This window comes from Carassius gibelio, chromosome A24 (assembly GCF_023724105.1).
Source record: "Carassius gibelio isolate Cgi1373 ecotype wild population from Czech Republic chromosome A24, carGib1.2-hapl.c, whole genome shotgun sequence".
In the NCBI taxonomy this organism is placed as follows: domain Eukaryota; kingdom Metazoa; phylum Chordata; class Actinopteri; order Cypriniformes; family Cyprinidae; genus Carassius; species Carassius gibelio.
The window spans coordinates 15,629,848-15,652,715 of NC_068394.1; the positions used below are offsets into that span (position 1 = coordinate 15,629,848).

The 22,868-nt window shown below is 40.0% G+C and overlaps 1 protein-coding gene across 2 annotated transcripts in view; it reads right to left on the reverse strand.

Moving 5' to 3' along the window:
• The window catches only part of pard3aa (par-3 family cell polarity regulator alpha, a), a 415,020-nt gene that overhangs the window by 125,817 nt on the left and 266,335 nt on the right, over positions 1–22,868 (reverse strand). Inside the window, exons 16-18 of one of the 2 annotated variants that reach the window (XM_052542319.1) lie at positions 18,573–18,721; positions 16,658–16,702; positions 9,148–9,390 (exon numbers count right to left, since the gene is read on the reverse strand). In XM_052542319.1, the coding sequence (XP_052398279.1) occupies positions 9,148–9,390; positions 16,658–16,702; positions 18,573–18,721 (437 nt within the window). The remainder of the gene's footprint in view (positions 1–9,147; positions 9,391–16,657; positions 16,703–18,572; positions 18,722–22,868) is intronic. The other variant, XM_052542320.1, reaches the window with a different exon arrangement.

Genomic DNA, 22,868 nt, shown 5'->3' on the forward strand with positions numbered 1-22,868 from the left:
GACACATTTTTCCTCGGGTGATGTCAAATTCACATTTTATGTAAATAAAAGTGTGTGGAAAGAAAAAGCCTGCCCTTATCTGTCAACTTTTGACTATTAACCTCGGTGACAGGCTCAGGCAGGTTACTCTTATCTAAATTGAAAAACAGAGTTATTTGAATATCGGAAGGTGAGAAATGCAATATGCTTCTACTGCGGGATCTCACGCATTTGCCCTCTATTGCTCCGCTGAAGAGATAAGACAGTATTTAGCTCAATGTGGACACAGCTTACAAGAACAAAGTGACTGAGGCAAATAATCTGACTCTTTTGAAAACTAAAATTATGCTAGCTTTTAATGGAATATTTTAATGGAGAACAAAGGGATGATGTGATTTCCCCCCCTGGTAAGTGTTATTAGATAGACAGGTCTGTCGGACAGACTTCATAAACTCATTCCAACATCGAACAGTTTTTTATGTGGATATATTTTAAAATGTAATTTGTTTTTGTGATCAAAGCTGAATTTTCAGCATCATTATTCCAGTCTTCAGTGATACTTCAAAAACCATTCTAATATGCTGTTATGCATTCTAATATTAAATGTTAAAAACATTTTTACAATTTTTTTTTTTTTTTTAGGATAAATAGATTCAGAAGAACAGCATTTTTAAAAATCTTTTGTAACTTTATATTTAGGCTGTCAAATGATTAAAATTTTTAATCAAATTAATCAGAATTTTCAGTATTAATCACTATTTGCAATTACACCTGAATCCTAACCATTTTTTTTCTGAAATGCATACCAAAAGATAAATAACAGGACACAGATACATCATTTTCATGTATTGATTCATCAATATGTGGTTCATCTTTTCTGAATTTCAAAAGTTTAACATTTACTTAGATCAAATTTACCTGAGCACTATATCAAACCATGCCATTTAACTACAGATAGTGTAAGAGTTTTAGGTGAACCAGTGGTTAAATATAGCCACATATCTATGAAATTATGCATCGAGAAACTCGAAAGAATGAACTCAGAAACACAAACATGCGCCACCATCACATAAGCAGCACTCTGGGCACTCTTGTTTTTGGGAGTTGTTCATTTGCTCTGCCACAATACTTTAGGATCGATATTTTCACATTCTGAAGGCTTCAAGTGCCAGTAAAAAGTATATGCTTTTCCAAACAGCTGTAATTTTCGCTGCATTGCATGTATGCGTTCTGCGCATGCGCAGTGTGAAACACAGGACGCTATAACAGGAAGAAGCTCCAGCGTATCAACTGAATAATTTGTCACACTGCGCATGCGTGAAATGCGTTAAAAAATTTGACGTAATTAACAACAAACTACTAATTAACGTCGTTAACGCGCTATTTTTGACAGCCCTAATTATAATTGTTTTACTGTCACTTTAATTTAATGCATATTTTCTGAATAAAACAATTCATTTCAATTAAACACACACACATAAACAAACACACTTGAATGGTAGTATATCATGGTTTCTGCGTTAAAATTATGTAGCATTAAGTATTTAAGTAATTAAGTATTAAGTAATTAAGCATTTTCAACATTGATAATAATCAGTTGAAACCTGTTTCCTGAGCAGTAAATCATCATATTATTCAGATTTCTGAAGATCATGTGACACTGAAGACTGGAGGAATGATGCTGAAAATACAGCGGAGCATCACAGAAATAAATTACTGTTTAACATTCACATAAAAACAGTTATTTTCAATTCTAATAATATTTCACAGTACTACTGTTTTTATTGTATTTTAGATCACATAAATGCAACCTTGGTGAGCAGAAGAGACTGCACTAAAAACATTTAAAAATCAGAATGACAAGTACTGTATATACATACATACATATATATACATGTATATATATACATATATATATGTGTGTGTGTGTGTGTGTGTGTGTGTGTGTGAATTTGATTTCTTTATTATTCCTTACTAAAAAAAACTACAACAAAAAAGCAACACTTTCAGTGCTGTAAACTGTGGCAATGATACATTTTAAAATGGGTTAATAATAGAAAATCTAAAATATGAAAAGAAAACGGGTTGCTACTACAAGCAATCAATGAACCGTAAAAAAAAAAAAAAAACCAAACACATTTAGTAAGTCTACTAAAGTCTGCGAGCATTGAGAAATATCCCTTTAAACCCAGGCCCCATTAGAGAAAAATGCCCGGCGAGGATGTCTGGAAATTAATTTGGTCATGGGCAAAATGAATAGTGAAATTTTTACACATGCTCATGGGCTGTTTATTTCCTTTCGGGTCTTTGAGGGAAGGCCTGACCTAGTTACAGCAGCAGGATCTCTTCTGCTAGTCTAATCTTCAGAACAGTACAAGACGTCCTCGTGAGACACGCTGCCTTGTTTCTCTTCTGAGCATCGTCTATAAAGTGAACCTCAATTGGCGGGAGACTCATAATATTTTGGGCCAGTCATTGTGTGAGACAACTGATGAAATTGGCATTGATATTGTGTCAGATCGCCTTTACTGTGCCTGTGCAATTATGGTAATAGCTGTGACTACATGAGTTGCCATTTTCAATATAAAGAGAAAACAGGAGGTTAAGAAAGTAGATGATGACGCACTGGCTGGACTAAAAACTGATCGAACCAGACTGCTATGTTTACATATATCAGTTTTAATTTTTTTCATGCAAAACTCACCGCCATGATGCAGCATTTATGTGCTGTTTTCTCGACTATAAGAAACACAATGCTAATTGTAATCTGTGTGTGTTTAAAGGTCCCCTTCTTCGTGATCCCATGTTTCAAACTTTAGTTAGTGTGTAATATTGTTGTTAGAGTATAAATAATATCTGTAAAATTATAAAGCTCAAAGTTCAATGCCAAGCGAGATATTTTATTTAACAGAATTCGCCTAACAAAAACGTCCCGTTTGGAGTACAGCCCTCTAGTTCCTGCAGTAATGACGTCACTAAAACAGTTTTTTGACTAACCTCCGCCCACATGAATTGACAAAAAGGGGGCGTGGCCTTGTTGCGCTCCGACGGAGGAGGAGGAAGAGCTGCGTTTGTATTTGTCGCCATGTCGTTGAAACGCTGTTATTTTCAATCATCCTTTGTCCAATTATCTTTGTTTGGGCTTCCCAGGGACGCTGTACTTGGAGATTAATGGTTACAATTTATGTTTAACTGAGTTCCCGAAAATTATAATCCACATGTAAAACTATGTGAACCACATTTTGTTGAGGACAACTTCCTCAATCTCAATCAGTTTAAAACCAGATTCGCACAAAGATTATTCTTGAACGATGGTTCCCTCTTTGTCTGGAGAAGGCGTTGTTTATGGACCACAAGGGCAAAAGGGCAACGCTGTTTAGCTTTGTTAACTAGATGTTAGGGCTGTGAAAAAAACGAATGTGATTTTCATGCGCATCTTGTCAGTAAAAACGCTCCTGTGATTATAATTACATCTCCAGCACATGCTCCTGCTCACTTGCTTCTCAAAACTAGTCCAATCGCGCGTTTCTAGGAGGGCAACCAATGCTCAGCTGCTGTTGAATCACAACACAGGAACCGCTGGCCCAATCAGAACTCGTTAAGTATTTCTGAAGGAGGGACTTTATAGAACAAGGAATACATCAGCCCGTTTTTATGACAGTGAAAACAGCGGTATACAGATAGGTGAATTGTGTGAAAAATACTGTGTTTTTTTACACGCGAAACATGAACACATGTTATATTGCACACTGTAAACACAATCAAAGCTTCAAAGAAGCACCAACAACGGGACCTTTAATGCATACTTTTACCTCCCTTTACGTAAAAAGTCAGCTAGGTTGTTGCTCAAGCACAGCTGGCGCAACTGGTCCCTAGTAAATATTGAGATTAAAAAAAATAATAATAAAACACTCACAGGTCAGTACATAATTCACTGTGAGTCTGATTCAAGCTGGTAATGCAAAAGTGAATTTAAAGATGTATCATGAATTATTTTGACTGACTCATTAAAAGAAAAAGAAAAGATTCTTAAGCATCTGACAATTCAGAAACTCAGCTTGCGCCATGTTTGTCACTGCACGCAGGAATCACTGGTACAAGCTCTAATGAGACTGAGATTATGTTGCCATGCAGCTTCCATTGGTTGTTTGTCACGTTACGAGGCGCTTGAAAGACGGCGAGAGAACCAATTGCAGGTAAGTAATATTTATTCAAGGGATAATCCAGCGGGGTAAACAGTCCAGGCAGGGGTCGAAACCAAAACATCCATTCACATAAAAACAAGACACGAAGACAAGGCAAGGCAAGACAAGACAAGACAAGACAAGACAAGACAAGGCAAGGATGACGGACATGAAATAACCTGACATTAAACAAGGACTCCGTAACACAGACTAAGACAGACTAGGTATTTATACACAGAAGGATAATGGGGAAACAGGAGACATGTGGGGGGAACAATCAATTACGCAACAAGGAGGAAGGTGACCATATAAGGGAACAGGAAGTGATCTGGGACAGACACCGTGAGAAGGAGGACATCTAGTGGAACCCCGGGGAACAACAACCCAGACACTGTGACAGTACCCCCCCTCTACGGAGCGGCTCCCAGACGCTCCAAGACGAAACACAACACAGAGACCAGGAGGGAGGCGGACAGGTGGAGGCTCAGGGGGAGGGACGGAGGGCCGGAAAAGGAACACATGGGGGACAAACACCAGAAATGTAACCATAAAACAGGGATACCAGGAGGGAGGAGGACCGGAGGAGGTTCAGGGGGAGGGAAGGAGGGCCAGACAAACTAAAGGGAACAGACAGAAACATAACAGAACTCAAAAAACACAAAACAGAAGTCCATGAAGGACATGTTGAGGCGTCCACCAGGGCGGAGCAGATGACCACCACAGCCGTGTGGTCAAGGCCAGAGCCCTCCAGGGCGGAGCGGAAGACCACCACGACCTTGTGGTCAAAGTCAGAGTCCTCCAGGGCGGAGCGGACGACCACCACAGCCGTGTGGTCACCGCCAGAGTCCCCCAGGGCGGAGCGGATGACCACCACAGCCGTGTGGTCACCGCCAGAGTCCCCCAGGGCGGAGCGGACGACCACCACGTCCTCGTGGTCACCGCCAGAGTCCCCCAGGGTGGAGCGGACGACCACCACATCCTCGTGGTCACCGCCTCAGCCTCCAGAACGGCATCGATCACCACATCGGGAACGACCTCGGGCACCGCCTCGGCATCGGGCACCGCCTTGGGAACTGCATCGGGCACCGCCTCGGGAACTGCATCGGGCACCGCCTCGGGAATTGCATCGGGCACCGCCTCGGCCTCTCGAACAGCAGCGAGCACCTCCTCGGGAACAGCCTCGGCCTCGGGAACAGCATCGGGCACCGCCTCGGGAACAGCATCGGGCACCGCCTCGGGGACTGCATCGGGCACCGCCTCGGGAACCGCATCGGGCACCGCCTCGGCCTCTCGAACAGCAGCGAGCACCTCCTCGGGAACAGCCTCGGCCTCGGGAACAGCATCGGGCACCGCCTCGGGAACTGCATCGGGCACCGCCTCGGGAACTGCATCGGGCACCGCCTCAGCCTCTCGAACAGCAGCGAGCACCTCCTCGGGAACGGCCTGGGGCACCGCCTCGGCCTCCAGAACAGCATTGGGCACCGCCTCGGCATCGGGCACCACCTCGGCCTCCGGAACAGCATCGGGCATCGCCTCGATCACCAGAACAGCATCGGGCACGGCCTCGGGAATGTCCTCCTGGACGGCAGCGGCCCATTCGAGAACGTTCTCCAGGCCTTGAGGAACGGCAGACGCCTGTCTCCTCCTCCTCCGTCCTCCACGATGGCGAGTTGGCGGAACCTTGTCTGGAGACTCAGGCGTGGAGTCGTCCATCTTGTGCTGTGGTGCTAGGCTGGTGGCCATCTTGGGCTGTGGCGCTAGGCTGGTGGCCATCTTGGGCTGTGGCGCTAGGCTGGCAGCCATCTTGGGCCATGACTCTGGACAGGCAGCCATCTTGTGCTGTGGCGCTAGGCTGGCGGCCATCTTATGCTGTGGCGCTAGGCTGGAGGCCATCTTGGGCTGTGGGGCTGGCCTGGCAGTCATCTTGGGCTGTGGCGCTGGCCTGGCGGTCATCTTGGGCTGTGGCGCTGGGCTGGCGGCCATCTTGTGCTGTGGCGCTGGGCTGGCGGCCATCTTGTGCTGTGGCACTGGGCTGGCGGCCATCTTGTGCTGTGGCGCTGGGCTGGCGGCCAACTTGTGCTGTGGCGCTGGGCTGGCGGCCATCTTGTGCTGAGGCACTGGCTCAGCAGCCATGATGTGAACCGTCTTGGGAGCCTCTAGGATCCTTGATAGCGTAGCGAAATAATCCAAGAATGAGACAGCGGCCGTCTTGGGCGTCGGTGCTGAGCTGGTGGCCATCGGGTACTGTGGTGTGAGGCTGGCTTCCATCTTGCCTCGTGATGGGAGTTTGGTGGCCCTGCACCGCAGCGGCGCAGGGTTGGCGGCTATCTTGTGCTGTGGCGCGGAGCTGGCGGCCATCTTGTGTTGTGGTACTGGGCTAGCGACCACTTGGTGCTGTGGCGCTGGGGTGGCGGCCATCTTGGGTTGTGGCGCTACCATGGCGGGCATGCGCTTCCTCTCACCTCTCCGTCCGCTATGGTGAGAGGGAGGCTCTGATCCATCCCAAAGAAGCCCCGGATCGAAGGGAGGCCATGGTTGAGAGTGATGCCGAGTCTCCTCTCGACCACTCCCTCCTCGGCGACCTCCCCTGGTTCCCCGAAAAACCACCAGGCGAGTTCCTTCAAAACCGCCGCTGTCCCGCTCTGTGGCTGGGGATGAGGCATGGGCAGACATACCTGCTGGTTCTCTGTTTGACGGAGTCCTTCTGTCACGTTACGAGGCGCTTGAAAGACGGCGAGAGAACCAATTGCAGGTAAGTAATATTTATTCAAGGGATAATCCAGCGGGGTAAACAGTCCAGGCAGGGGTCGAAACCAAAACATCCATTCACATAAAAACAAGACACGAAGACAAGGCAAGGCAAGGCAAGGCAAGGCAAGACAAGACAAGACAAGACAAGACAAGACAAGACAAGACAAGACAAGACAAGACAAGGCAAGGCAAGGCAAGGCAAGGCAAGGATGACGGACATGAAATAACCTGACATTAAACAAGGACTCCGTAACACAGACTAAGACAGACTGGGTATTTATACACAGAAGGATAATGGGGAAACAGGAGACAGGTGGGGGGAACAATCAATTACGCAACAAGGAGGAAAGTGACCATATAAGGGAACAGGAAGTGATCTGGGACAGACACCGTGAGAAGGAGGACATCTAGTGGAACCCCGGGGAACAACAACCCAGACACTGTGACATTGTTAGGGTGTTACCAGTGTATTTTCATTAGCCTCTAGAGAAATCTGAAAGGTTTCTCAACCAGTTTGCCTACTTATAATATGTTCTAATAGTTGCCTAGAGCTGGGCGATATGGCAAAAAAATTGAATCTAGATTTTTTTTCCAGAACGTTTGATCGATTCTTGATTTTTAACAAGTCGACTTAAAAATCCATTGGTCTTGCATATATTCCCTGTTTGTAGTTTTTAATAGAGATGTTCCGATACCCTTTTTCTCTTCCCGATACCGATTCCGGTACCTGGGCTCAGGGTATTGGCCGATACCGAATACTGATCTGATACCTGGGTGTGTATCTGTATATACATCTGTATATACTATTAGCCCTGTGTAAATTGCTAGAATTATTTTATGGTGTGCTTCAGACTGATCCCTTAATAAAAACATGAACAAATACATGGTGAACTACTGTATTCATTACAGTATTTTTTATTATCTGACATGAATTTGACAGTATTATTTTCTTAAGCGAAAAAGAACTTCAAATGCAGCCAAAAATCTAACACCGCAAACTAAAAAAAGGTATTTTAGTTTTTACAATATAACTGTATAAAAAACTGCAAAAAATAAGTCTAAGAATATAAAAAATTATATATTAATCAGATAATCTCTTTACAACAAAAGAAGTAAAAAAAACAAGCAACCGTCTAGGCATAACTATTATTATTAATAGAGACGTATTATTATTACTACATAGAGATATAGCTAAATCTATTGTAGGCTACAACAGTAGCTTAATATATTGTCAGTTTACTCATGTTAAACCAAACATTTATTTTAATGGGCTGCCATGAAGATCTTTGAGTGTCTGTTTTTACGATATGACAGTTTTCTCAAATGAAACGTTAAATTCTCATGAAGTGACGGTATATGCGCTCGTGGTCTCATATAGTGACACACGGCAGAGACTACAAAACAGCGAGCTCCCGCGCATCTGCGCCCGTCACCCACAGAGATGGAGAATTTGCAGGAGTAATATTTAAATAGTATTTTGCAGTTTAATATTCACAGACATTAGTATATATTTGGCTACTGTCTGGAGCCCTGCGCTTTGACTAACATGGAAGCGACTGAACGCAGCTGCGGGTACCGAATATACTCGGGAGTCGGTAACTACCGGTACTACAGAGACATACTGCTAACCACTGATCTATAATATATAAGCAACTTCACTGTCTGTTGGCAGTTTAGAACGCGATGAGCGATCCAGTCATATATAGATCAGTGCTGCTAACGCATCTTCATTTCTTCTTCGCTGCTCTAAACAGGGGTTGCTTGTGGCAACACAGCACAACTTTCTGTGTTTGCAATGCATTCTGACCAGCGAAGAAGAACCATGCAGCGGTTAGGCAAAGCTTGCGGTCATAACTAGGTCTTGTTTAAGAAAATGGTATCGGGATATGAGTTCATGTACTCGCCGATGCCAGAATTTGTTGTGGTATCGGAGATATTTCCGATACTAGTATGGGAATCGGAACAACTTTAGTTTTTAACACTTTTTATCTTTGTTTGTAGTTTTAATTGAATTTGCTTCCAATGCGCAATTGGTTATGGCCAACATTTCTTCAAATTTTAAAGTAAACCATCCAGGATATTAATTTCAACAAACTGCAGTCTGTGACGTACTAATGTCGAATACTATTTAGGATGGATAGAACGTGAATTGGGATACAACTCATGATATCCTAGTCTCTAGATATGATTCAAAACTCCCCCATGATCCCCCAGCCCGCTCCCCAATACGTACATGTCTCCATGCCCTCATCATCTTCATCGGGGCTGACCGCGGTCACACCTGGATTGTCGTAAGACTTGTCAATGGCCGCCCGGAAGCTCTCGTTGCAGCCCCGCCCCCTGATGATTCTGGGGCGTGGCCTGTGGAACGAGACGTCTCCATTGAGCGTTACCTCAGCAACAGCTGTCTGGAGGCTCTCCAAGGAACTCGACTTCTTCAGACCCAACGACGGTCCCACATCTCGTGTGGAGTTTCCTTGTAGTGGAAGAACAGAGAGAGTAAAAAAAAACATGTCAGAAAGAAGAAAAAAAAAATACTGTCTTACTTTTTTTCCTCAATAAATCATTCTCTCTTAATTCACTTCTAGAATTTACACCTCTCACTGAAGACAAATGTGCATATTGGGGCTGCGTTTATCTGCAGATGGAAGGTGAACAAAGTGTGCTAAAATAATATAGAACATATATGGCTCCACTGGATGCAAATTGAGGTTTCAAATAGATTATCTATCTTACATAAGTCTCATTTTTAACTCGAGGTCATTGTTACCTCTTTTTCCAAATGTGTGTGTGCTAGTGTGTGAGGGAAAGAGCGCTTAACTTCTTTCTGTAGTTTAAGGCACTGATGGATGGCCCAAATATGAGGCCCATTATCTTCCCTGTGTGGTCATGGGAGGAGGGAATGTGGAGAACAAGAAGGAGGAAGAGAAAAAGCTTGTAGACTGAACACGCTTTGAGACTCGGCCCGTTCAGATCGAGCAGCGAGTCCTAGCCGAAAACTCCCTCAACTCGTCTGCTTAATGACCTTTTCATGCATTTAATCCACTTGTTTCTCGTTAAGGGTTCCTCACAAAGACACAGTATAGGCCCACACTTTAAACACACGCCAGCACGGAGACTACATTAATCCTGCTTATGAAATCCTGTAGAAAAGACCTCAGTGGAAGCCGATTGGCTTGGCTGCGCGGGTCAGGGATTTGCATTTGTATGTGCGGAGTACAAAATGAACGCTAAATGGGAATAAAAAGGCCTTTGGAGAGTAAAACAATAGTCTGTCTTATTAACACTAAAGTTTTGAACTGTAATTTACATCTAAATATTTACATTTAAATATTACAATGTAATATTTACTAAAATACTTAATATTGCCAATGAAATATTTATGGCCAATAAACATTCTCAGGTGATGTTCAGCTGGATCACGTGGTCCTGAGCTAATTCTGGACCCTGTGTACGTGTGAATCCGTCATGCGTGTGTTATTGTGTGAGCTGTATGGGACAGACTCAATTGCCACCTACTAAAAAATGATCTAAGCCAAATGCATGATTGGATAAAATAGTCTGTGAACCTCTAACAATAAACCTTGATAAATGCCAGCATGCACGACTGCTTTACACACATGCGTGCACAATAGTTTCAGTGATGAATGATACAGCAGCACAGAACATAAAATCTCTCAGATGAACTCTAGATGATGTGAGTCCAGCTGCGCGTGTCTCATTGAAATGTATAGCGCAACTTGTTGGCGCATGCACATTCTAACACAATTAGCATGCACATTATACTGTAAATAAACAAACATTAATCGACAGCAGCGCTACGGTTCTTCAGAGCGTAACCGAGGCTGCCGTTTGTTTGCTGGTGTAGCACAAACGTGCCATTTCTCATTCGAAGAACTTCGCATCAGATATTGACGGAAAATGTCTCGGCTATGATGCTGAAAACACAGCCCTCAAACTCTTGTGTTTAACAGGCCCCCCTCTTGGACAGCTGTAATTATTTTTCCAGTGGCTGCTGTTCAGTGTTTAGATTTGGCTAGTGAGGCGAGACTCGGGCACTGGCTGCTCATGCTGTCAGTGAACGCCTGTTTAAGGGCCTCAATAACAGCGACCCCGATCCGAGGGTCAGCACTGAGGATTGGTTTGAAATACAGATCAATGACATATAAGAGTGCCCACCAAAAAAAAAAAAATTACATTATTAGTAACATGCATGAATTTAAATGCATATTGAATGCAAAAAATAATAATAATTGAATGCTACTAACAATGGCATGGGGTATAACCATAATGTAAAAAAAAAAAAAAAAAAGGCTGCAATTTTTCCTAAATACAGAACATAACAATTTATGTTTTTGCATTTTATTTAATTTGCATATTTTATATTATATTGTATTTGTATTATATTTAACATGCATATTTTATTTTTTATAACACAATATATATATATATATTAACTTACTATTAAATTAGTAGATTAAAGGACACAAACATAGCATGACATTTGATGCATGATTATTGTCCCAGAGACCGCAGATGCAGGTTCAGGAATATTAAAGTTCCTGGAATTGACGTTTGCCATGCCAGTAGACATTAAAAACCAAATTTACACACACAAGAAAATCACATATGGTGGCACTCTGTGTAAACATAGCTGTCTTTCAATATCTCTCCTTCTTGTTTCTCCTTTCAGATGATGCATTGAGGTGGACCCAATGGTTTGGTCCTCCTCCTAAAACATCTTCCCTCCATCTACAGCACGCTGAGATTCCCAATTTGTTTTCAGACACTAAATGGAGCGTTCCTGCCAGCTGCGGAGCTCACAGCCCATCTTTAGCAGGAAAGACATGAAGCAAAACAGCCATTAGCCTAGCAAAATAAACCTCCAACACCGTAAGAAAACAATTAGAAATCTATTAACTTCCTCTGAAAGAAGAACGGTTTAAACAGTGTTTTGACATCAGTAAAAGTGGACCGAATGCTTAGAAATGATTCCAGGTGATCTGAGGTGTAGGTCAGCGGTTAAAAGTGTGTGAACCAAACCAGAGCTGACACTGATTAACCTTACAAGGGCCAGACCAGTGACCGGCCTCATCCAAGACAAAGAACTAATCAATAATCACAGAATCTGTCTTTTACAGGAAGAGTAAGTTACTGAAAACACACTGCAAGCATTACAAAGTACTATAAGAATAAATAAATAATGTAATGTAAAAATAATAGTAAACGTACGAAAGTAGAGTTTTAAAATAAAAAGTGAAACTTAATGAGGACTGGGACTGCAAGTTTCAAAAATGAAGAAATATGCATTATAAAAGTAAATCATGTGACTTGTGCATCGTGTTTCTGGTTTTCCTGCAAGTCAATCCAAGTTTAGGTGAGGAACAGATTAAAATTGTATAATTCCTAAACAAAATCAAATTTTCTGCTTCACAGAAGTGAAATGTGCATTTCAGACTGAACTGTCCTTATTAATGAAGCACTCGGACCAGGAAGTGCTCAAGTCCACCAGGACACAATGCAGACCATCTCATCCCACTTCACCTCTCTCCTCTCTCATGAAGCACACTGTATCCGTGCCTGTCTCTGTTATTAATAGAAATGAAAAAGGAAAGAATCCAATGCAGCAGACACGCACGTGAACTAATATCGCGCCCCATATGCTGGAGAAGCTCTTTAATCAACATGCTCCGAACCGCTTGTGAACACGAGGTTTTCAGAGCTTTACACAAATCTGCTACAGTGAAGTGACTGAGCAGATACAAGCAGAAAACACAAATTACATCCCTCTCAATCCTGAAATAATCAAACCACATGGCACTGAATCTCCTCTAAGCAAAACACGTCAAGGAACGGAAAACTCATAATTGCGTGTTGTCCATTTTTCCATTTTGATATGCAACCCTCAATGGTTTAAACCAGTGTAATTCTTATCATATCACATACACTATTTTTATTGTCATATTCTCACTGCACACACACACATTCATGATATTGCCATGTTATTACTATTTGTATCTATATCATAAAGTGCCTTTAATTATCAAAGCCATAAAGGCACCTCGAGCACTTGATTGGTTAAGAGTAATCAGCATTTACGCGATGAATGTGACCGCGGTATTAAGATGGCCAGCAGTATTCTCATGAGGGATGCTCAAGGTAACACAGGCCAGCATTTGCGCATGAAAACACAATTCATTGCATGTAATTTATTCAGAAATCTGCTGTTTTATGCATCAACGTAAAAGGGTTATCAGGTTAATATCTAAATATCTCCATTGCAGCAAAGGAGGTTTCATCCTGGTGTGTCCAGAAAGATTGAAGGAGTCCCGGGGTTAGTTCACCCACCATTCCCAAGATCATTAGTGGACCAGAGGATGTCCAGCTTGTCCCTTGCTCCTCTACATTTGTCCTAATTAACTTCTAATGCCGTGAGCCAATCAGTCAAGACGCGGTCATCGGTCTCATTGGCGTAATGATATCAGTGATGCTCAGAACCTGCTCTGCTCAGTCAGCGTCTGACATCACTCACTGTCACTTACAGACAGACCGGCACTTTGAAGTTTGTAAGCAAAGATGTCTTCAGTTTGGTGACTTTATGTTAGCCGATCTTAACCACAAGGGTTTTGAGGTTTATTAGGTTGTGAGAACAATAATTAACATTGTTAGTTCATTTTAGTTATTTGATAACCAATGTTAAATAAAGGAACTTTATTAGCAAATTAGCAAAACAATGCCATTAAAGGTTGTTTTTTGATGTCTCTGTAAATAAGGCAAATCAACTTATCTCAAAATACATTCATCTAAAGACCTCTCCACATGATAAGCAAGCATCCTGCACCACTGTGACCTTCACAACAGGAAAAGCAAACAGATGTAAGTAGTTCTGAGCAACATGATTAATACGCAACTCCGCAATTCTTGTCCATCTCTCGTTTCATGGAAATAAAAAGGGTTGCGAACAGCGCTTCATGTTGACTTTAATATAGAAAAGCTCTGACTTTTTTGACAGAATGAATGACTCTGAATCTATGGTCTCCATGTATCTCCCAGCATGACTACTGCTCCCCTGTGCTGTAACTAGAACTCTCTGCTCTGGACGCTTGACATTGATGGATTAATTGCAGTCTGACATTGAGGCTCTTTATTTCAAACAGAACCTCAGCAATCTCTCCTCACACACATGTATGCATACATACATACATACATACATGCATACACACCTCTGTTTCTTTTCCCATTCCAGCTGCCCTCGGCATAATTAATGTTTTCTTCCATCATAGTCCCTCAAGAACAAGCAGCGCGCTTTGCTTTGCCAAAACGTCTCTTTAACACCATGGCACTTCATTTCAACGGGAAAAAAGAAAGCAACACCCTCTCTGATTTGATGGCAATTACTTCAAATGACTTCCTTAACGAGCCCAACGCACACAGTCGTTTAGTTAGATTGATTACTAACAGTTAACAGCTGATAGGAGAGTCATGAAGTCAAATGGGGGCCGGGCCGTTTGGAAGGATTCTTGCAAGCACAGATTAAACTTGTTCTTGGACTCATTTCCACCGTCACCGGTGGTCTCGCTCTGTTCATTTGTCATTCTAAGATTACTGTGTCTCTGTTCCAAAACCTAGTGAGTCGCCTTGCTGTCTACCGCCTACATAGGGAGCATCTTAATGATCATGGAATCTCATCTCCACACTCACTACTGATTCTAAGAGAGTTAGCATGTTGCTAAGCTAAAAACAAATAAATACTGAATAAAACTGACCATCTATGTTAGATCAGTACTTTGAACGTTTTCTGTATTATTTGTTGTATAACGAAAAAATGGTTGTCTACATTTCTCTCAATTGACTGGAATACAGTTTGACATTAACATGTTGCTTAGCTTAAAATAAATAAATAAAATGAATAAACATTGGACAAATTTTACTATTTTTAATTAGATTAATACTTAAAACAATGTTTAACAGTTTAAAGTTTAAAAAGTGTAACAGTTTAAAATTAGTTGTTTATTAATTTTGTGTGTAATATATATATATATATATATATATATATATATATATATATATATATATATATATATATATATACTATTTAGTGTAATGAATCAATGGTAGTCTAGATGTTTCTAGATGTTTCTAAATTGGTTGTAATAGTTTGACATTAGCATGTTGCTAAACTAACAACAAATAGCCTAAACACTGGGTTAAACTGTCCATTTATAAACAAACATAAACTTAAAACAATGGTTTTCTATACTATTCAGTATCTACTGAAACACTACTGTACATCTCTCAACAGTACAGAATCAGTACAGTACAACTTATTCTAATAGTTTGACATTAGCATGTTTCTCAGCTAAAGGCAAATACATACACTGTAAACCCTTAATAAGTTCACAGAACTTTTATTTTGTAACAGATTACAAAAAAACATTTAAGTGATGTTTTTAAATGTTTTAAGTTTACATAAAATTAAAAATTACATTTCCAGTTGCCTTAAATTATCTAAGTTATCTTATAAATATTGATATTTCTCAACTTATAATTAGAGAGTAATTCACTCAAAATTGTCTCTATTTCTCAACTCATATAAAAATACACCAAAAAATCTAGTCTTTTGTTTTCCATCCTCGGCCTAACCACAGGCTCTACTCTTCACCACAAAGGTAACACTACAAAACCAACATAACAGAAACCTTTGTAAATTCTAACATAATACAACATTCAAGTACTAACTTATGTCCCTCTGTGTTAATCGTGTAAAAACACAATCTCTACATTTATTTTCCTTTTTTTTCTGATGCAAAGCATGCTGGGAACTAGAAAATGCAATCATTTTAAGTTCACCTTACTACAAGAAAATGTTGAGTTTACAGAACTTATTTAAATGAAGTCCAATGAACTTTCATTATTATTTGAGTGCAATTAATTCATTTCATTTGATTAATTTCACTGTTCAGTTTTACAGTGTTCTAAAACATAAATTAAAATATATATTTTTTTATTACACAGAAACGTGAAGTGATGTTCTTCTACACTGTAACTAATGAAATATTATAACTGTAATCTATGTATCTCTTGATTGAGTTTGACATTAGCAGACTGCTAAGCTAAAGGACACACAAATACAAACTAAGTTCACTTTAAAATAGACAGAAACTTGAAACAATGTTTTTTAGTGTCTAATGAAATCTAATATACAGTTCTGTGAACTGATCCTAAAAGACATGTTAGAATAGACAGATTCTATTATACTAATTAGAATAGACACTAATACATACTTGATCAAATTGCCAGTTGTTTTAGACAATTAGATTTGATTGAAATGTTTCTTTATACTACTATATAAATATAACGAGTATATACTTTTCTCAAAGGATTATAATAGCGCTTGAATAGCTTACAGCACATAAACACTGGATAAAATAGTGCTTTATATTCAGAATTAAAATAAATATTATAGTCAACATTTTTTTTCTCACTCCCAATGCATTCTGGGATTGCTTCCTGCATTGAAGGTTACACACAATGCTGCTTTAGATTTTAAACAAAGTTAAGCAAATATGGATGCAACAGCTGGCGGATTATTAGGTTCTGAAACAGAGCTCCAGAGATTTATCTGAAAAAGTGTTTAAAATCATTTAAAAACACCATTAGAAGTCCACCAAAACATCAGCATGCCCAGACACTCAGAGATCCGGTGTGTTCGTGAGGTTAGTGTTTCTGATCAGTGGCCTTACCTTCGGTCCTCTCTGTGCGGGGAATGAGGTTAAACTCGTCGGCTACTGTTAGGGAGGCATAAACAATTGTGATTGGTTAATTCAAGACGGTCCGCCATTCTCAGACCCATGCAACTCATTCCATTACAGATCTTACTTGACATTTCCAAAGGCCAAACCAAGAGGCATGCAAATCACTCAGTGAAAGTGAGACACGACGTGAGACAGAGGCAGACGATCGAAGTGGGAAAACCAATGAAATGGTGAGAGAGAAAGAGAGAATTGAATGAATTATCATGCGATATCATTCAGAAGCATTGGGCAGATGCATGTGTTAGGGTGATTTTAGCTGCATCAACCAGGAGTAACCAGTTGCTTTTTGTCCCTCTCAGTCTTATCACACACAGGGTAGAAACCATGAAGGCTGATTTATTATTATTTTATTTTTTTTTTCTGTAATTTTCCCCATGCTGGCTCTATCAAATCTGTCTTAAGACTGTTACTGGAGATTGTGTTCTTCTTAAAGCCTGAGAGGAGCAAAAATATATACTCAACCTGATGGCAGAAAAGCCACTTGAAGAAAATGGCTCATCAGAAGAAAGCACAAGAGATTTGGTGGAATTGAAATGTGTTTCTAATGAGGAGAGAGGAGAGGGCTTGAAATGCTGCTCGGTTGAAATGGCCTGTAATGACGGACACATCTGTCCTCTCTAAATGCATTTCATTTATTTATTGTGTAAAACTGGGGAAGAAATAAGAAAGTTTCTCAGACTACTGCCTAAGTTCATTAATTACGTGAAATGCAATGTATTTTTTTCTCTGCGCCGAAGTAGCAGTGCTTCGCCTAAGCAGCAGTGCTTCGCCTGTGCTTCCCCATAATATAGTCCCAAGTCAATATCTGCCTACGAAATCGCCTAGTGTTAATCTGGATCGCTATTTGTACTCGTTGTGAATACGCAGGCCACAAGAAGTAATTAGGTGGGGTTTTTTTGATCACTTTTACTCAGGCCATGCTAGCTGGCAACAAAGGATTCCATTCATTGTGCTAAGCTAAGCTAACGCCGACCCAGTCAAACTAAAACAATGCATGCACTGACACAAAAATGCATTTGCCCACCTATCTAAATGTAGGAAATAATGTGAATAAGCCCTATTTCAAAAAACGGTGGAGTGTTCCTTTAACCCTTTGAGTGTCCAAAGACTTTTTGGGGTTATTTTATATTTGTGGTACAGTACTGTATGTGTTTATGTGTGTACCAATTGAACACCAACAACTCTCATATCCAGAGTCTAACTACAGCTTGATGAGGCACTGAAACAGGTCACATCTGCTGCCAAAAGACATTCCTTTTCCCTCTTTTTCTCGTTTTTTAAAGTGCTATATCACCTTCCACTCAATTCACTTTTGCCAGTGAAGTGTAAAGAGTGGGACGTGTCTCGAGTGTCTAGTCTGGTCTTGACTGAGCGGGACTTGGTCCGGTCTCAGGAGACTGTGGTCCTGATGTTGGCTGAGGTTAAAGAGGATGAAAGCGATGTTTTATCTCCTCCGATTAGCCACGCAGCCATGCGGCAGAAGCTGTGCGTCCCCTGAGACAGACCTGCTTCACCCTCAACAACCCTGACCTGTCCTTGAGTCCCTCAAACCCACCTCAGAGGTGAGCTTTAGGCCTACTTTGAGAGATGAGTGATACAAATGTTAGTTAGGAGAGAAAGTTATTATTTTTTTTTATTTATTTTTTTTATGTTTAACGACTCTCTGTGCTCTTTTAAGTTTGTTGTAGCCATTGCTGTGCCTGATATTATTAACTTTAACGTTAAGCGCTGTGCTAGCTTACACACCCCGGCTCACATACCACGCTGCTGGATTGCGAAGGAACAGGAAGCAGCGAGGCAAGGGACAGGAAGTGGGGAGGGCCAGTGTTGAGCGTGAGGTTACCTAGGTCCATACTCTTCGACTTGCGACTCTTGACGATCTCCAGTTGAGCAGCATCGCTGAACTGTTTGGTCCTCTTTTCTGAAATGCTCTGCCGGCCAAAGCCTTCCCTCTGAAACACACCATCCATATCTGCGTCTGGACAGAGTGTGCTGAAAGACAGGAGAAATATGAAACATTATTTAATAAAATACTCTCCTTTTATTATTTATTAATTGATTGACTGACTCTGATTCTGTCCATTTATTATTCAAAATTATTTATGTTAATTCAAGTAATCGTGTTATATTATTTATTATACTGTTTAATAATAATGATGATGATGATGATAATTATAATGTAAGCCTATTATTACATTAGTCAGTTTTTTATTTTAGTCCTAGAACTTGAATGAAATAATATTTAGTGCAAATACCCAGAGACACATATTCTAATAATTTAACTGGGCTATTAAATATATGGATGCGGCGTCACACAAAACTAAAGGTTTAGTTACTGATGCCACTGTAGAACTACCCAGAAATATTTGTACTTGTCATTACTTTATTATTAAAGTGCTGAAGTCCTTATAATTAAAAAATGAATGTTCATCCATAAAACTTTAAGAACAAATAATGCACTTGAGACTCAAGTTCTCTCTCATATTCTCTCATGAGAAACAAAAGGAGGCAAGCGGATACGTCACAGCTTTCCCTGGGATTGAACTGTGTCCAGATCTGTTCCTGTGAGCCTCCTACTTACAAACATCACAGAAAACCTTTCCTTTAGTCTTTACTTTCCTCTTTAGTGTTTGCAGTCACGAATCCTTTTACTCCGAGTGAGTTTCTTGCTGTTCATAATGCACTGCAGAACGATAGGAGCTCTGATGCAAATCACAAAAACACGTCTGAACTTTGAGAAAGCATGGGAGCAAGACAAGCTTTAGAGGACCCAAACGACTGAGAGAGAGAGTCAGAGTCTGGATATCAGCGCAGTAACTGTACTAAAGACTGCTGTGGTGTGAAGCGTTTGCTCCACATGTAGATGTTTAGGATGTGTTGTATTAGCGAGGGCAGATGGGTCTGTTGTTGGTATTGATCGTGGTGTTATGATGCTTGAGTAGATGCATGCCGTCTAGCACATATCGACTGGAGACAGAGCTCACCCTATGCTCAAGATAAGGTTAATGTATTCTCAATTCCTTCCGAATTCCCTCATAATTATTTTACTTCTCTCTCTTCTATCACATTAAACACTACAACTCCTTGACTGACTCAAACACACTGGACTAAAGGCCTGATCTACTTCAAGTGAAACTGTTTAAACAAGAGCAGAACAAAACTGAGTTCATTCAGAGTTTGAAAACACTGACAAGCTTTATATATATATATGTTTAATACTGTAAACCTGCCTGCTGTATAAGTGCTACTGTATAAAGCAGTCTTCTGTATAAAGTGCTATAATTAAAAGCGATGTGACGACTGCAGGACTGAACTGCAAACATGGCTATGATCAGATGCTTTCTTAACTGCTGTTTTCTCATCACTGTCATGTTTGTGTTTATTTTGTTATTGAGAGGACAGCACACAGCTTTTTATTTATTTGTTTATTTGTATTGCTTAATTTATAGAAATAAATCAGCCATAAATATTGTCCATTTGACTTTTGTTATTCTGTGGAACACAAAGTAATGTGCTTATAGAAAATGGGAAAAACTAAATCAAATTTCAAAAAGGATGGAAAAGTTCTCATAATGGTAATACATGCAACTTGTGTCAATATCATGACTCTTCGTTTGATAACTTCGTGTGAGAAATAGATTTTCTATTATACTTTTCAGTTCATTTTTCTATCACTTTATTTAATTTTATCTACCATTCTGTTACATAAGTACATCTTCATAATAATAAAAGTAACATAATGGTAAATAAAAAATAAAAAACTTTTTGCATTAAATATTTTTTCAAATTTGCAGAAGTTATGATAAACTAAAAATATCTTAAGCTTTGTTTTCTTTATTGTCTTTTTGAAAGAGACATAATAAATATCTTTTTGTAACAACACAAGGCTTGTTACATGATGACGCGTGATGGAGACACTGTTCATGAGATGTTCATCAGAGACGAATCTGAACCCCAGTATGATGGAAACTCCAGAGGCTGGAGTGTGAAGCACATCTGGGAGGTGTTCAGCACACCGCTGTGTGTCTTAATATTCATATCCAACAGGGATCCATTAGCATTTGGGGAGAGGACAATGTGTAATTAAAACAGTCAGCAATACGCCTTCATAAACTTCAGACCAGACACTCCATCAATTAGATCATTAGAGACACGTCCAATTAACTCTGGTCAGACACTAGCACACATCACCAGAACCAGAACCACTGGAAACTACCGGACACAGAGGATTTGCCATTTGATGTGTCATTTGTGAGTTCAATTCAGCCAGAATTAGGCAGCACTGAGCATCATTGAGATACTATTATAGTTGCTATTGATATCATACATTTTTACATTTTACTTTTAGTTGATGTTTAGTGTATAGTCTATATAATAATAATAAACAATATAATAAGACAGGAAACTAGATGAGGTCAAATATATTGTAGGAATATTTTTTTTTTACTAATACAAAGAAAAAAAGAAAAGAAAAAAAAGTAGACACGTGGTTGTAAAGGGATCTTCATGGGACCACTGAAAGACCTTAATATTTAAGAGTAATCTACAATATTACTCTATTTCTGCAGAATAAACTAAGTTTACTTTGCACATTATGTAGGTGTATGTATCCCACAATGCAGTGCAGCTGACTTTAATTTCTTTTGAAAAATGAACCATAAACAATATCAAATGTAATACTTATTTGATCTGTGTGATGTTCCAGTGGTAGCGCCCTCCAGTGGACGTATAACATCGGGATTCATGTGGACCGCATGCATGTGCTGCTGAGGTGATTCATCAGAGAGAGATATGCACGTGTGTCTTCTGCTACTGTAAATTAATTTGATCATAAATCTGCATAAGAGTGTAAAACTGAGAGAAGAGAGTGTGGTGTGCTTATAAGGCCTCTTAGACATGAATAATTCACACTAGCCCAAGGCAGTGCAGCGGAGTGTGTGTGTGTGTGTGTGTGTGTGTGTGAGAGAGAGAGAGAGAGACAGCACTGCTATAGCCTCAATCCATGACTTCAAACATTTGACATCACAAACACAATACATACAACATACAGTAAGTATATATATATATATATATATATATATATATATATATATATATATATATATATATATATATATATATATATATAAAATAAAAAAAAAACAGACACTGGACCTGAAAGGCTTTGTGGGAAAGCGTGCAGAGAGAAAGTTTACTCATGGGGCTAGAGAAATTTAAAAGTGGACAGAAATTAACTGCTCAAGTCACTTGCTTTAGGAGCCTCTTTTAGCCTAAGGAGTGAGATCTGGACTCAACACACACACACACACACACACACACACACACACACACACACACACACACATACACACACACACACACTAAGGCAACAGACTACTGTATTCATCATCATAATGCAAAATTGCAATAAAAGTAAACATGAAATACTCCCTGTTCAGTTCTGTTACTGTTTACTAAGCAATAGTGTTGCACTGTTAACTAAAACTATTAAAAAATTCATTCATTCATTTTAAATTAATCTAAAACAAAATAAAACAAAATATAAATATTTAATAAAATTTGGGGAAAAACTGATATGAAAATAAAATCTAAATATCATTATAGATGTGATAAAATAACTGCAAATATAAAAATACAAGCAGTGTTAGCATATAAACAACAATGTTACTGTGCTATCTGTAGTAAGACCATATTAGCAGCATGTGTTATATATTTATAACTATGGGTAGATCCATGCAATTATTGTATTATTTAACATCAACTTCAGGTTTAACCACCATATACATGTTAGAGTTAAATCATGGTGAAAAGTACCCTAAATTTCAAACAGTAATACTTTCAGACGTTCTGCTAAAGCACAGACTCCATGCATTATTAAACACACATGTTCAAGACAGGAGCAGTGTCACGATATCTCACAGCGCTTCTAAACCCAAAACACTGATCGTCCTCCCTGCTGGGACGGGACAGCTGTCACCAACACCATCAGCGCTCTCATTTATTTAGCAGCTCTCACATCTCAGTGCTGTGTGGAAACATAACGGGCTGCGATTTGGCCTTTTTGGTGGACGAGACCTCACAAAACATTAGCTGAGGTCAATCAATGCGCTCCTGAATCACTGAATGCCAAAGACCACGA